General features: G+C 42.4%; 1 protein-coding gene across 4 annotated transcripts in view; it reads left to right on the forward strand.

The window, feature by feature from the left end:
- The window catches only part of PLEKHG3 (pleckstrin homology and RhoGEF domain containing G3), a 142,040-nt gene extending 130,273 nt beyond the window's left edge, over window positions 1–11,767 (forward strand). For all 4 annotated transcript variants that reach the window (XM_077260870.1, XM_077260861.1, XM_077260867.1 and 1 more), the window contains 4 exons: window positions 46–252; window positions 3,110–3,223; window positions 7,405–8,827; window positions 10,235–11,767. In XM_077260870.1, the coding sequence (XP_077116985.1) occupies window positions 46–252; window positions 3,110–3,223; window positions 7,405–8,827; window positions 10,235–11,106 (2,616 nt within the window). In that variant the 3' untranslated portion in view covers window positions 11,107–11,767. The remainder of the gene's footprint in view (window positions 1–45; window positions 253–3,109; window positions 3,224–7,404; window positions 8,828–10,234) is intronic.
- Window positions 11,768–16,135: the final 4,368 nt, after the last annotated feature.

The following is a 16,135-nucleotide window of genomic DNA, read 5'->3' on the forward strand; positions in this document are numbered from 1 at the left end:
TGTTTGATTGAAACCTGTCCGCTCCACGTGATGTTGTTTGTTCAGCATGCAGGCAGTGATGGCGCTCTACTGGATTTTGAGGACATCCTGCAGCACAGTTTGAGTAGTCCGAAACCAAACTGTAATGATCGTCAGTCTGAGGGCGTTAACCGGCATCCGGCCAGTACTGAGCTAATTAGAGATCCAGGGACTGAACTCAGTGCCTCTGAAGAAGAAAACGAAGAAGAGATGTGCATGGATAATGATGGACAGGTAGCTGAAAGTGCCGGCTCTGTGCCGACAGGCGCACATCGCTGGGCAAAGGCTTTACTTGATACATGGGGCACTTTGGTGGTGAGAGCTTTCTATCGCTCTTCTTTGCTGCTTCTAATGTATTAATTCATTCATTCATTTTCTGATGCTTTGTTTCTTGCATGGCATTTTTCAAATGAACAGTTTCTCCAATTCCAAGTTGGAGCAGTTAAAGGGATTTCTCCATCTTCTGTTCATACACGATTACATGCCCCTGTTGGGCTGACATCTTGGCCCTCGCCAATCTCTGGAATTGAGATATTTTTATCTGTTTTCCATCTCTTATATCTGCATGTAACTGCAGTATGATTCCATGCAGGTTGATGAAAATCTGCATCATCAAAAACTCACCAGATACTCACTCACCGTAACTTAATCTTAACCCCTTCCTGGCATATGCCTTATAGTTCTAGCATAGGTGAGTCTGCATCTTTCCCAGCAAATGATGGCTGTAATATTCAGCCATCATCTGCCCTAACAGCTGTGAGTGGAGCTCCACTCCGCCTGTGGCTAACTGCCACTGTCAGTCTCTTACAGCGACATTTACTGTGTGCCGGTAGGGTGACGCGTCATCCTATGCTCCCAACAGCAAACCACTGACGGTATTACGAAAGCGTTGATGGCTTGCCACATGAGCCCAAGTTCTGCGGAAGACCTGTCATGCCTGCCGTGTTCTTTCTCCTGTTGAAGCCAGCCTCTGGTTGATGTTCATAGGAGACCATGATTTTCGCTAGACACAGCAGTACTGTAGTATTGTCATGTATAATACAAGTCACAGCATGATCGTAGGGTCAAGTCCCCTAAAAAGACTTAAATTCAGTAGAGAGTGGGAAAAAATATTTTTAAAAATATGAAAAAAATATATAAAGGTTTGAATAAGCCACATAAAAATAAAGGAATTAAAAAAAGGAAAACCTATATAGTATTGGTACATCCCTAAAAGTGTGATCTATAAAAATATAAAATTAATTAACCTGATTGGTAAACTGTAATCAGAAAAAAAGGTGATAAAAACAACGTATCTACCTCTTCAATGGTATCCGTAAAAACGTCAGCTAAGGATGCAAAAGACAAGCCTTCACACAGCTCCATCAACCAAAGATGTAAAACATCACTGGTCTCTGAAAATGGCAGAATGACAGAAGCAAAAATATATATATTTTTTAACAATTTTTTTGTTTGCCACTCAAATAAGAAAAAAAAAAAAATACATGTTTGGTTTCTCAGTCATCGTACTGACCTGGAGAATCATATTTCCAGGTCATTTCTACCTTTTAATGAGCATGGTGACTACAAATAAAAAAAGAAAAAGAATTGTGGAATTGCCCTCTCTTCACAATTTCGCCGCACTTGGATTTTTGTTCCTGCTTTCTGGTACATCATGTGATAAAAAGAATGGTGTCATTCAAAAGCAAAATCCGTACAATTAAAAAAAAAAGCACTGATTATGGCTATTTTAAAGGAAAAATAAAATAGTTACAACTCTTGGAAGAAGAGGAGAAAATAAAAAAGGAAAAATGGAAAATCACCTGGTCGGGAGGGGTTAAAGGAAAGAAAAGTTATGATTAGTGTAAAAACAGTGAGACTGTGGAATTCTCTGCCACGGAAAGTATCAGGTCTGGAAGTCCTGTAATATTAAAGATTATCTGTCATTACTGGAGATTGTAATTGATAAAGAATATTTTTTTTTTTCTTTGAAATTTTTTCACAGCATGTTACACACAGTGGTATTTAGTGCGCCAACACCCATCAGGATTCATGTTTAGTGCGCAAACACCCATCGGGATCCATATTTAGTGTGCCATCACCCATCGGGATCCATATTTAGTGTGCCATCACCCATCGGGATCCATATTTAGTGTGCCATCACCCATCGGGATCCATATTTAGTGTGCCATCACCCATCGGGATCCATATTTAGTGTGCCATCACCCATCGGGATCCATATTTAGTGTGCCATCACCCATCGGGATCCTTGTTTATTGCGCCAACACCCATCGGGATCCATGTTTAGTGTGCCAACGTCCATAGAGATCCATGTTTAGTGCGCCAATGTCCATAGAAATCTATGTTTAGTGCGCCAACACCCATCGGGATCCTTGTTTATTGCACAAACACCCATCGGGATCCATGATTAGTGTGCCAACTTCCATCGGAATCCATGATTAGTGCGCCAGCACCCATCGGGATCCATGTTTAGTGCACCAACATCCATCGGGAACCATGTTTATTGTGCCACTATCCATCAGGTTCCATGTTCAAGGGCCAACATCTATCAGGACCCATTCCCCCTTGCTATCAAAAGAAAGCTGAAAATTTGTGATGCACAGAATAAAATACCATTACTGGACAAGTGTTAGCATATCTAAACTTTGTTCTTGATTTTTCTGTTTCTGTAACGCGTCCGCAGGAGAATGTGAGCATGCCTGTGAGCATGTGCAGGAGAATGTAAGCACATGCAGCTCTGCTGCGACCTGCAGATAAGCTATCCAATATGTAGACATTCAGAACGACAGGACGATCAGGAATTTGAGTGGCCTCTTCTTATTTCAGTGCCCCTGGTTTCTCTGGTGGTATTAGAGAAAGGGGACATGCTCACCGGTGTCTGAACTAACACCCAAGGACAGCTTTATGTCAGTGAAACAGGACGGCGGCCGGCCATTTTAATTCTATAGATATTACCTCTGTAGACAAAACGATTGTGATTTGCTAATAAAACGTATTTAGGAATTTGTAATAATATTTCCTTTCAGTTCTTTATTTTCTTCTATTCCAGTAGGAGCACTTTTAAGCTGTTTTATCTTGTTTTTTTCTCTAGAGCAAAGATTTTCTGCAGCTTGATATATCTAAAGGGTTTAAAAGGCAAAATAGCTACTCTCCTAGGAATTCTGAAAAGAGAAGGAGTATTGAAGTCACAACATTTAACCAAGAGGTAACAATGTGTTAAAAATAAAATGCCTAAATACTTAGAAACATCTAAAATGTAGATGGTCTTAGAGACAGTGATTTTATTCTTTGTAGGGAATGGTTACTTTGCATATTTTTACAGTATGTGAACTAAAGTATACCTGGGTCTTTGCTTTATTGTCAGTGCCTACAAATTAAAAGGGCTAATAAAAAATTTAATTTATTATGCTTAGCTTATATAATGCTGTCATATTCTGCAGCGCTTTACAGGCATTATCATCACTGTCCCCATTAATGCTCACTATCTATATTCCCTGTCAGTATGTTTTTGGAGTGTGGGAGGAAACTGGAGAATCCAGAGGTAACCCATGCAAACACGGAGGACATTCAAACTCCTTGTTGTCACTGTAGTTCTGAAATAGTAAAAACTGGAAGGACCAAAAGCGCAATAGGGTGTTGTCGTGACACAGGACAGGGTTTTTCTCCCATCCTGGTCAGGTAGAGGTTAACCTTGTTTAGCCTCTCTTTGGTTCAGGGAGGGCTATTTAGGTCTGCTGCTGGCCTGGTTCTGTGTCAGTGATACTTTTGCTTACCTGGCTTGAGTTGTTGACCCAGTTTATCGCTCTGATATCGTTGTGCCTCTGTGTGCTTGTGTGTCCAGTGTATGACACGGCTTAGACCCTGTTTCTTTTTCTGCCTCTTGGTTCGGTACCACTCTGTACTCTTTAGTTCTGACCCCTGGCTCTGTCTTTGACCACTCTCTGTCTTGTTCTTTTGTCCTGCGCTCCCGTCTGGCTACCGACCTCAGCTTGTCCCCCACCATCCTTCTGTCTCGTCACTGGCTACTGACCTCGGCTTGCCTGACTACGTACCCAGCGTTCACCTAGCTGTTGGTTTTCATCGGTTCTCGGAGCTTGGCTCTGCCCCCCCCCGTTGCCTTTCCGGCTGTCACATGATCTGCCAGGTCCTGCTCTGCTTTTCCTTGAGTGTCCGTGCATTCCCTACGTTTCACGTGTGGCGATTTATTGAAAGACACACAGTGTGTGTGTGTCTTTACAGGTGGTAACTGGATAAAGGATAAAGGATGGGAAACAAATGAACAGTTGTGCTCACCTGGTCAGGGAGTGTGCTCACAACCACTGAAAAAACATAGGCTGCTGCAGACCCATGGAGAAGGAAGCATGGAGAGCTGGCAACAAATTGGCTAAACTTGTTGTCAAAAGGGGATGATGAGAAGACAGAGATCCACAGTACGCAGTTTCTTAGGCTTTCACACTTCCATCTTTTTAGATCCGTCACAATGCGTCGTTTTGGGAAAAAAAAAACGCATCCTGCAAATGTGCCCGCAGGATGCGTTTTTTTCCCATAAACTTGTATTGCCGACGGATCGCAACGTATGGCCACACGTCGCATCCGTCGTGCACTGGATGCGTCGGTATTTGGCGGACAGTCATAGCGAAAAAACGTTGAAGGGAACTTTTTTTCGTACGTCGTGTCCTGCATTTAAAACTGCGCATGCCCGGCCGTAACTCCACCCCCTCCTCACTGGGAGTTTACTATGGGCAGCGGACGCGTTGAAACACTGCATCTGCTGCCCACGTTGTGCTAGAAAATCACCACTGTCCGTCGGTACGTTGCGCCGACGCTTTGTGATGGCCCCGTACCGACGGAAGTGTGAAAGAAGCCTTAGTCAACTCATTTCACAGTTTCAGACTTCATCAAGACATGGTGGTTTGTTTTGATAAAGAGGTTTGAAACTTCGAAACGCATTCACTAAGAAACTGCATACTGTGGATATTTTTCTCATCGTCCTTTTCACTGCAGCGCAGGTTTAACCCATTTGTTTCCACTTGTCCATATTTCAGAATTAGTAAATATTGACTTTTTAAAAATGGTCACTATTAAAAATCAAAAAAGTTCTAGCTTCATTGTTTCCATTTTGTACAACAAATCTGTAAATCCAGGAGAGAACTCTTTTCTGGTTGTGTTCGGTAAATTTTAAACTCCATTGATTTTTATTTGGAAAGAATGCAAAAACAGTGTGTGAAAAATTAAGTACATTCTTACTGCTTGAAGCAAAATCGACTTATGCCGAGACAGCAACGGCAGTTTATAAGAATTAGTTTACTATTAATATGACAGCACAATTTATTTTATTTTCTTTATATCTGATGATAAATTTTATCTTCAAAATAAAGGAACCACGATGGGCACAAAATGCATACCAGTTTTTGCAAATCTTTTTATTGCAGGAGAATTTGGAACATTCTTTCTTTGTGTTTTTCTGAAAGATGTATAGTTGATCTTATATTACTTTGGAGTGAAATGGAATGAAAGTTAATGAAATTTATTGCGTTTATAAATTGAGTAAAAGTCAATGGGTCTTAAAGTTTAAACAACATATAAGCAGAAAAGAGATTTCCTTCCTGGATTTTCAGATTTTTGTAGAAAATGGAAACATTTTAACTAAACTATTTTTTCTAAGACCTATTGATGCGAGCAGCCTTTTGGATTTTAATAGTGGCTATTTAAAATAGATTTAACAAAATTTAACATATTGAAGGGACAAATGGGAATTGTTCAAAGGAGGAGGATATTAATGATCAGGCAAAAGTCATAACCAAAAGACTGAGGTATAAGAACTATTGAGTAACCAGAATAGGATTGAAAGGTAGAGTGTAATTTAGAAGTAAGGATGATTGTCAACAGAAGAAAAGAAAGCATTTAGTAAAAACAATAGTGGGGAAAAATAAAAACATTTTAGGCTTCGCTTCACATTTGTTGTTAGATCTAGCAACAAATGTGAAACCTAAAATGTCTTTATTTTCCCCATTTTTTTTTTTTTTTTTGCAACCCATGCTCAAATGCAAAACATCCGGAAAACAAAGCCCATAATCTTAAATGTCCCATTCCACAGAAGTAGTTCAGAAGATCTCCAGATATAATTTTAGATATCCTAAAACAATAAAAGATAAAGTTGCTATGTCAAATCCAAAATTTAACCCTTCACAGTGTATGTTAGATTTGGGAAGGAGTTCCAGAAAATGGATGTACCAGTACGTTTTTGTGAGCGTCTATGCACAGGAACTGTCCCAGACATGATCCCCACAGGAGCTCTTCTTAGCTAACCTCCAAGCTCCTGAATCAATAGCCAGGGTCGGTATTAGCACCTGCCTAGGCTGTTTAACCCTTTAGATAGTGTTTCTCAACTCCAGTCCTCAAGACCCACAAACAGGTCAAGTTTTCACGATATCCTTAGTTTTGCGCAGGTGAAAATTTCATCACCTGCTCAAGCATTTATTCCATCACCTATGCAATACTAGGGAAATCCTGAAACATGACCTGTTGGTGGGTCTTGAGGACCAGGGTTGGGAAACACTGCTTTAGATGCTGTGATCAATGTTGACTGCTGCATCTAAATGGTTGGGAAAGGGAAGGAGGTCTATTTTCACCCTATTGTCACACCTGTGCTGTAATCTTAGCAGCAGATCTAGAGATAAACTGCACCTAGAGTAGTGTTTATTTAAGGTGACCGGTTCCCTTTTAAGTTTTCGATTAGTTTTCAATGACTAAGGGTACCGTCACACAGTGCCATTTTCATCGCTACGACGGTACGATTCGTGACGTTGTAGCGATATTGTTACGATATTGTTGTGTCTGACACGCTACTGCGATCCGGATCCCCGCTGAGAATCGTACGTCGTAGCAGATCGTTTGAAACTTTCTTTCGTCGTCTAGTGTCCCGCTGTGGCGGCATGATTGCATCGTGTGACACAGGTTGTATACGATGTGCGCACAGTAACCAACGGCTTCTACATCGCAAATACGTCATGAAATTATCGCTCCAGCGCCGTGTATTGCAACGTGTGACCGCAGTCTACGACGCTGGAGCGATAATCATACGACGCTGCAACGTCACGAATCGTGCCGTCGTAGCGATGAAAATGGCACTGTGTGACGGTACCCTTAGTAACTAAAAGGTAAGTACTTTTTTTTTCACGCAGTATCCATTATCAAACAAGTGCCATCAGAGCACACAGCTTATGACACCAGCTTACCCCCAATTCTTAAGAGTGCTCATTTGAGCATGCATATTTATCTGAGATCAAGTGAATATAATTGCAAAATGTAAAGCTATCTCATATGTTCAAACCTTATAATATAAAATGAGATTTCAGAATTAGACATGTTTTTGTTTCTTTTCAGATGTTGGATGAAATGGAAAAAAATAATTCAGAACCAAAGGACATTTACGATGCAGGCATGATCACTACATCTGGAGTTGCTCTAGAAAGTATTTTAGCAACTACTGACAGCCAGCCATTTGAAGAAGGAACAGAAAGTTATTCTGATGTCTGTAAGCCTCTGGAAAATGGGATTATTGATAATGCAGAAGACATAAAGACTTTTAGCAGCGAAGAGGATGAAGAGGAAGTGAACATCCATGAATCATCTAGCATCCTTCCTTCATCTGTGTTGGATCAAGCCAGTGTGATTGCTGAGAGATTCGTTAATAATCTCTCTAGGAGGAGCAGTTTGGCTTTGGAGGATGGAAAAGCCATCGGGTATATAACTCCAAGGCATTTGAGCAGGAGCAGCAGTTTGATAAATTTAGATGGCTCAGACAGAAGCCTGTGTCAGAATGGATCCTCTGATTTCTTAAAGTCTCATCAAGATGTTTTGCCAAATGGTGAAAAGTCTTGCATAGAGTCTTCACTCAGTAAAGTTAATTCAGTTGAAAATGTTTTTGAAGAAAAACAAAGACCAATTGGTAAACTAAGAGAGTCAGTTCTCTCCTACCAAGACAGACAACTTATCGACAAGATAAAAACATATTATGACAAGGCAGAACATCAGGATGTAGCTTTCAGCATCAAACGCAGGGAAAGCTTAACATATATTCCGGCTGGAGTTGTTAAAAACTCTATATTTAAGATGAACACTCTCCCGGGATATGATAAGAATCAAAGACCGAGAGCTGAAATACCTTCCAGTAGTCCTATTAGTGAGAATAGTCAGCACCCCACATATGTAGGTGTTTCTACTCTTGAAGAAAAAGTGGGTCCATCCTTCTCAATTAGACCCATGCAACTCCCCAGTATATCTTCTAAGAGTGACGTTTTGGAGAATCAACTTCCAGTTTGTGATGAGGTCTTCAAGTGTTCATCAGAAATGGTTAAGGTGTTTGATCAAATTGAAAAAAGTAAAAATGCAAATGACAGCTCTATTATCTATCAATCAAGATTTGTGGAAAATCCAGTGCAGCCTGATGAACCGCTCATAATAATTGAGGAGAGTGATTTGGGTACAATTCGAGAAGAATCCCAAAATCATACACCAAACAATTCACCTCCTGAACAGATGAGAAATCAGGGCAACAATGAGAGTTTTAGTGATCAGGACTGCAAGACTCCTACTAAGGAAAGTCCCACATTTCTGGAGCTTGCCAACTATATCGACATAAATCTGTCAGACAATGTGAAGAACAGAGTCTATCAACTTGCTAGGCAATACAGCCAGAGGATTAAATGCAATAAACCCGTTGCTTACAGGCGTCTTTGGGAAATAGAGGATGACATGAGAAGGGGCAGTCTACCTACTGTAAAAGAGGAAAAAAACGAAAGAAAATGTAAGCATTTTATAGTGTTTTCAAAAGAAGTTTCATTTAGGCACAGAAATGCCTTTTTCTCAACTACAGCCATGACTTTAGTTTGATAGGTGGTGGGACTCCCGAGGCTGGCAGTGGCTAGATGTACTGAGTTGTACGTCAGCGGAATGTAGTTCTTGGCCGAGTACTGCACATTTACCCTCCTATTGACTAAAATAGATGGTGGATGTACAGCACCCACCTGCAGTCACTAAACCGTTGACAGAGCTGCTCTACAGAGCGCCGCAACTGAGTAGTTTCGGCTGGTATTAAGAAAAGTTGATTGGCGGGAATGTCGGTTTTTGCAGCGCTACCGATAAGACATTGATGACCTATCCTAGGGATAGCTAACAAAGTAGCACTCTGTAACATTATAGAATGCAGCTATGAAATATATGAATTTGGAATTGCATTACTGCTCTAGAAAATAGGAACAAACAAAGATGCTTAGCACATAAATTGGCCAATTCATGTATACCCAGCGGCCATGACAAGGCGATCTTCTTTGCTGGGAACTTAACCTAATGTGAATCCTCTCCTGGGCTGATAAATGTAGGCTTTCAGCCAAGGAGAGGATTCACATTAGGTTAGGTTCCCAGCAAAGAGGTGCTTGAAACAAAGCTCTAAAATATATAAATTACTCCTCAAAATATATTTTATACATGGTAATATTTAGCTAGAGATGGGTGGATTGATTTGAGGGACTGTTCCATCAGCTAGGTCAGTATTTTCTGGACAAGAGGCTTTCAAATCTTTCACCTTGGGGATCCCCAGTGCAATGTCATCTGTTTAGTGATGATAAGCCAGGCAAACCAATCATCGTCATGCTGCAGTGATGACATCATGCCAGTTTAACTAATCAGAAACCACCCTGGGTCACAGAAGGTGAGAGATTTGCGAGCCTCCCATCCTGGGTTGCTAGACATCCAGAAATTCTGTATCAGTCCGTTAAATACAGCACTTCTTTGCCCTGTCCGTGAAAAAATAATTGAGGCGTCCATGGTTTTTTGGAGGCTGAAGAAACTTATACAGATTATTACTGAAATTCTCATCATTTTACAGTTCACAGTGACTGCAGCTGATGTCTTCATATCAGAATTATGGGCTGTAGACATGGATCACTTATTTATTTTGGTTTTCCAAAAATATGGTCTGTCCATTATGTTTTGATTAGCTGCCCAGAAAAAATAAAAAGTCAAGTTGGCAACCCTTCTTCCATCCAGCGGCCAAAGACTACTGACCTGGCTGATGGACTGGAGAACCGCGAATTGATCGGCCCACTTATCCATTTCTATTATTTTATATGGAGATATTGATTTATTAAATTATCAGATAGGTTCAACAATGTTTAGAAATGTTTGTAAAATTATTATTTTTTGTTTGCTTTAGGTAAACTGAAGACTGTACTTTCTTTACCTATGGACAATCATATGGTTTCACAAGAGCACAGCCCAACGATTGCAACGCCTTCTCCTATACACAGTGAGAAGTCTCCCAGGCGATTATTATTCGATTCTCCTGATGGCTCCAACACACATTCCCCATTAAAATCCGACTGCAAAAGCCCCCTGAGTCCGGTCACAACAGAAATATTCCATTGGCCGGATGTCCGAGAACTGAGATCGAGGTACACAAGTACTTCTGGGCTCGTCAAAAACCTTCCAGTTAACAGAAGCCTATCGGTACCTGATAAATTGATGGATGACCATGTGGGAAATTTGCCAGATGTATGTAACATAAATTACATTAGTCCTTCACACAAAAAGAATATAAAACATTCAGTGAGTATGAAAAGTGTATCAGAGGAAATAAATCTTTTTGATAAAGTAGACGTCCAAAATCCAAGTAGGACTGTAAGTCCTGAAGCCCTGCGCAATGGGGACCATGGGCAAGTGATAAATGACTGCTACTACATTAGCGCGGAAGCTCCTCTAGAAAACAACAAAAAAATAATAATTTTGGAAAAGATTTCTGCTGCCTCTGTCTGCGATGTAGACGACACCTACGTACATATCAGATCCCCAACCAGCAGAGAGAAGATTTCAATAAAAGCCGTCATAGAACGATGCAAAGCTTATCAGGATACCGAGGAATATAAAATAAGGGAAAGTCTCCTCAACTCGGATGGTTCATCAGACGTTACACCAGAACAATCAAAACCGAAAGAATTAACCACTAATGACATGGTGCTGCAAAATAGAGTCAGGAACTTAAGAGAGAAGTTCCAAACCTTAAATTCAAAAGTCAGCACTCAGAATTAACTATTTGATGTACTGAAGAATTTATATGTATAACCATTAAGCGGAATCTTTCAGCAACATTTTGCTGTTTTAATCTGAGAGCAGCATAGTGTAGAGGGAGGGAGCCTGAGTCCAGGGATGTGTCACTTTCTAGGCTGTGTGCTGTAATTTCAATACAATCAGTGTTTTATTAGCAGAAGATTATCACTGCCAGACTAGTTGCAGCGAGCAAAAAAGTCCAGCTAATCTGTGTGACCCCGCCCCCACCGCTGATTAGCAGCTTGCTGACAATTTACACAGGAAGCTGCCAATCAGGGGTGTGGGCGGGGATATACACAGCTTAGCAATCTGACCACTGCTACGTGTATAGATTACATAGTAAAAACCTGCTGAGCGATTCCCTTTAAGGCAAAATGTCAATTGGATTTTCTGTTTGAGATGCACAAGGTTTCACAATTATATATTTATGAGTAGCACAGAAATATACAGCAAAATCACTATTTATAGAGGGACAGTTTGATGATAGAATGAGCATCTTTGTATATAGTGTATTTTATTAACTATACATGTGTGTGTATATTGTTGTCCTCATTTACATTGAATATCATATTGATACAGGTTTGTTCTTTTTTTTGCTAAAACCTTTCACTACAGCTTTGGAAAAATAAATCTATCTCTTAAATGAATGAATTTACTTGGATAGCAAGGGAATTAAATAACTTACTGAAATATTACAATTGCCTAGCTTGCTAACAAAAATGCTATGTGTTACATATTTGAATCAAGTCCAAAATCAGAGAAAAGTAAATTCGGCACTGCTGCACCACACACCTTCTCATTTAAAGATTTTGCTGTATTATCATGACTATGAAAATTGTACATTCACACTGAAGGCATCAAAACTATGAATTAACACATGTGGAATTATATACTTAACAAAAAAGTGTGAAACAATTGAAAATATGTTTTATATTCTAGGTTCTTCAAAGTAGCCACCTTTTGCTTTGATGACTGCTTTGCACACTCTTGGCAGTCTCTTGATGAGCTTCAAGAGGTAGTCACCGGAAATGGATTTCACTTCACAGGTGTGCCCTGTCAGGTTTAATAAGTGGGATTTCTTGCCTTATAAATGGGGTTGGGACCATCAGTTGTGTTGTGCAGAAGTCTGGTGGATACACAGCTGATAGTCCTGAATAGACTGTTAGAATTTGTATTATGGCAAGAAAAAAGCAGCTAAGTAAAGAAAAATGCCAAGAGTGTTCAAAGCAGTCATCAAAGCAAAAGGTGGCTACTTTGAAGAACCTAGAATATAAGACATATTTTCAGTTGTTTCACACTTTTTTGTTAAGTATATAATTCCACATGTGTTAATTCATAGTTTTGATGCCTTCAGTGTGAATGTACAATTTTCATAGTCATAAAAATACAGAAAAATCTTTAAATGAGAAGGTGTGTCCAAACTTTTGGTCTGATATATATATATATATATATATTAGATTGTGGCCCGATTCTAACGCATCGGGTATTCTAGAATATGCATGTCCCCGTAGTATATGGACAATGATGATTCCAGAATTCGCGGCAGACTGTGCCCGTCGCTGATTGGTCGAGGCAACCTTTATGACATCATCGTCGCCATGGCAACCATTGTGACATCTACGTCGATACTGTGCCCGTCGCTGATTGGTCGAGGCGAATTCGCGGCAGACTGTGCCCGTCGCTGATTGGTCGAGGCAACCTTTATGACATCATCGTCGCCATGCTGTGCCCGTCGCTGATTGGTCGAGGCCTGGCGGCCTCGACCAATCAGAGACGCGGGATTTCCAGGACAGACAGACAGACAGATGGAAAAACCTTTAGACAATTATATATATATATATATATATATATATATATATATATATATATATATATATATATATATATATATATATATATATATATATATATATATATATATATATATATATATATATACTAGATTGTGGCCCGATTCTAACGCATCGGGTATTCTAGAATATGCATCATGTCCCCGTAGTATATGGACAATGATGATTCCAGAATTTGCGGCAGACTGTGCCCGTCGCTGATTGGTCGAGGCAACCTTTATGACATCATCGTCGCCATGGCAACCATTATGACATCTACGTCGATACTGTGCCCGACGCGGGATTTCCAGGACAGACAGACGGAAAAAGCCTTAGACAATTAGATATATATATATATCTATATATAGTGCCTTGCGAAAGTATTCGGTTCCCTGGAACTTTTCAACCTTTTCCCACATATCGTGCTTCAAACATAAAGATACCAAATGTATATTTCTCCTTCGCCACATTGGGGGACACAGGACCATGGGTGTTATGCTGCTGTCACTAGGAGGCTGACACTCAAGGCCCCGTCACACACAGCGACGCTGCAGCGATACAGACAACGATGCTGATCGCTGCAGCGTCGCTGTTTCGTCGTTGTGTGGTCGCTGGAGAGCTGTCACACAGACAGCTCTCCAGCGACCAACGATGCCGAGGTCCCCGGGTAACCAGGGTAAACATCGGGTTACTAAGCGCAGGGCCGCGCTTAGTAACCCGATGTTTACCGTGGTTACCAGCATAAAAGTAAAAAAAAACAAACCGTACATACTCACATTCCGGTGTCCTTCAGGTCCCTCGCAGTCCGCTTCCCGCTCTGACTGAGTGCCGCCGTAAAGTGAAAGCACAGCGGTGACGTAACCGCTGTGATCTGCTCTTACTTTCCGGCCGGCAGTCAGTCAGAGCGGGAAGCAGACGGCAAGGGACCTGAAGGACACCGGAATGTGAGTATGTACGGTTTGTTTTTTTTTACTTTTACGCTGGTAACCACGGTAAACATCGGGTTACTAAGTGCGGCCCTGCGCTTAGTAACCCGATGTTTACCCTGGTTACCAGTGAAGACATCGCTGAATCCGTGTCACACACACCGATTCAGCGATGTCAGCGGGACCTCAACGACCAAAAAAAGGTCCAGGCCATTCCGACACGACCAGCGATCTCACAGCAGGGGCCTGGTCGCTGGTACGTGTCACACATAGCGAGATCGCTACTGAGGTCGCTGTTGCGTCACAAAACTTGTGACTCAGCAGCGATCTCGCTAGCGATCTCGCTATGTGAGACGGGGCCTTCAGTTGAGACAAAAAGGTTAGCTCCTCCCCTGCAGTATACACCCTCATGCTGGCTTCCAGAGACCCCGTTCAAGCTTAGTGTCCGTAGGAGGCACACTGGATTTAAACCTTGCTATTCCGGACGAAGGGGGCGACGGATTCTTTCATGTTCCGATCTCCCCCGAACCAAAAACAGGCGAGCACGGGAGTTTCACCTCTCCGTATCCTCTCCTGCGACGTGGGAAGCCACTGCCTGAGCTGACCTTTTTGGGCGACGGGACCCTTTTCACGGGCACCGATCTCCCCCCGACTAACAGACGAGCACTGGTGTTTTCCTCCAGTATCCTCTTCTGCAGCCAGGCCTTTTATTGCCGGACATCTGCCCTGCCCACCAGGTTTCACCCTCGGCTGTACAGAGGCATTATTCCACTGTGGCGTCCGTGCAGCCCCCACTGCATCACCACTGAAAAAGAGCGGATGATGGAAGGAGGCGGACGGTTCCTCTCCACCCCCCTTTCATGGGGATGGTGGATGGAGGCTCCCCTAACCCTGCACCGTCCCTTGTATCCCTGACATTTATGGGGTAAGTGCAGACGGCGTGCGCCCCTACCACTGTGTATGGCCATAGGGGTCGGTTGTTTTCTATGGCGGTCACCTTTTCTGGGGGGCTCCTTAGCGGCAGAACCATTACGGAGCGCCGCAATTCTCTTCTTTGCGCGCCGGCCGAGGCCAGAAATTTAGTCCCCGGCTTTGGCCCCTTACTAGGCCGCACTCCGGTAGGCTCCGCCCACTCCATGCATCACTTCTACGGCCCCGCCCACGCTTCTGGCGCTTCTCGCTCCCTGCGAGACTTCACTTCAGGGTCTCGGCAGCCATCTTCCTGCAGCACGCAGCGCCGGCCGGCCTTCCCACTCACTCCCACGGAGGATCTTCCTTTTCCACTCTATTGCGGGGCACAGGACAGGGTAAGGAGACGGCTTTATCTGCTTCCCTGCAGCGATATCCCTCAGCTTCCCTGTCTCCTCATAGCAGCTCTGTGCATTACATTGGGGTACAACATGTCCTAGTCAAGGGGTAAAAAGGTCAATAAGGTTCATACCACCTTTTTCTCTGCTTGTACCACCTGCCAGGCTCCTCTTTCCAAGCCTCAGAGCTCCCCGTTCTGCCCATCCTGTGATGCCCAATGTGCCCAGGAGCCCTCCGCCGCTACCGACCCCAGTGCTCCTGGCCCCCCTGTTAGTCCTCCGGCTGGCGCGAGACATCTAGCGACCAACGTAGGCATGTTCCCCGGCTACTTCTAGTGTTGGCGTTAGGAGTAGATATATGGTCAACCCAGTTACCACTGCCCTATGAGCTGGAATTTTGTACTTCGCAGACTTACTTGTTCCTCTGAGACCCTCGCCATTGGGGTCATAACAGTTTGCCAGGACAGTATTAAATGTTAAATGCATTGCAGAAGCGGGATTATAAGAAAGAAAATTCTGAGTTTTTTTTTTTCTCTTTCTCATTTTTTTTTCTTTTCTCCTTTACCTCTGAGTGGCTTGTGTTTGCTGCAGACATGAATGTCCAGACCTTGATTACAGGTGTGGACCAGCTTACTGCTCGTGTGCAGGGCATACAAGATTATGTTATCAGAAATCCTATGTTAGAACCTAAGATACCGATTCCTGAACTGTTTTCCGGAGACCGATTTAAATTTAGAAATTTCAGGAATAATTGTAAATTGTTTTTGTCCCTGAGACCCTGTTCATCTGGAGACTCCGCTCAGCAAGTGAAAATTGTTATTTCTTTTTTACGGGGCGACCCTCAGGATTGGGCCTTCTCGCTGGCGCCAGGAGATCCGGCATTGGCTGATATTGATGCGTTTTTTCTGGCGCTCGGTTTGCTTTATGAGGAACCCAATCTTGAGATTCA

This window comes from Ranitomeya variabilis, chromosome 1 (assembly GCF_051348905.1).
Source record: "Ranitomeya variabilis isolate aRanVar5 chromosome 1, aRanVar5.hap1, whole genome shotgun sequence".
Classification (NCBI taxonomy): domain Eukaryota; kingdom Metazoa; phylum Chordata; class Amphibia; order Anura; family Dendrobatidae; genus Ranitomeya; species Ranitomeya variabilis.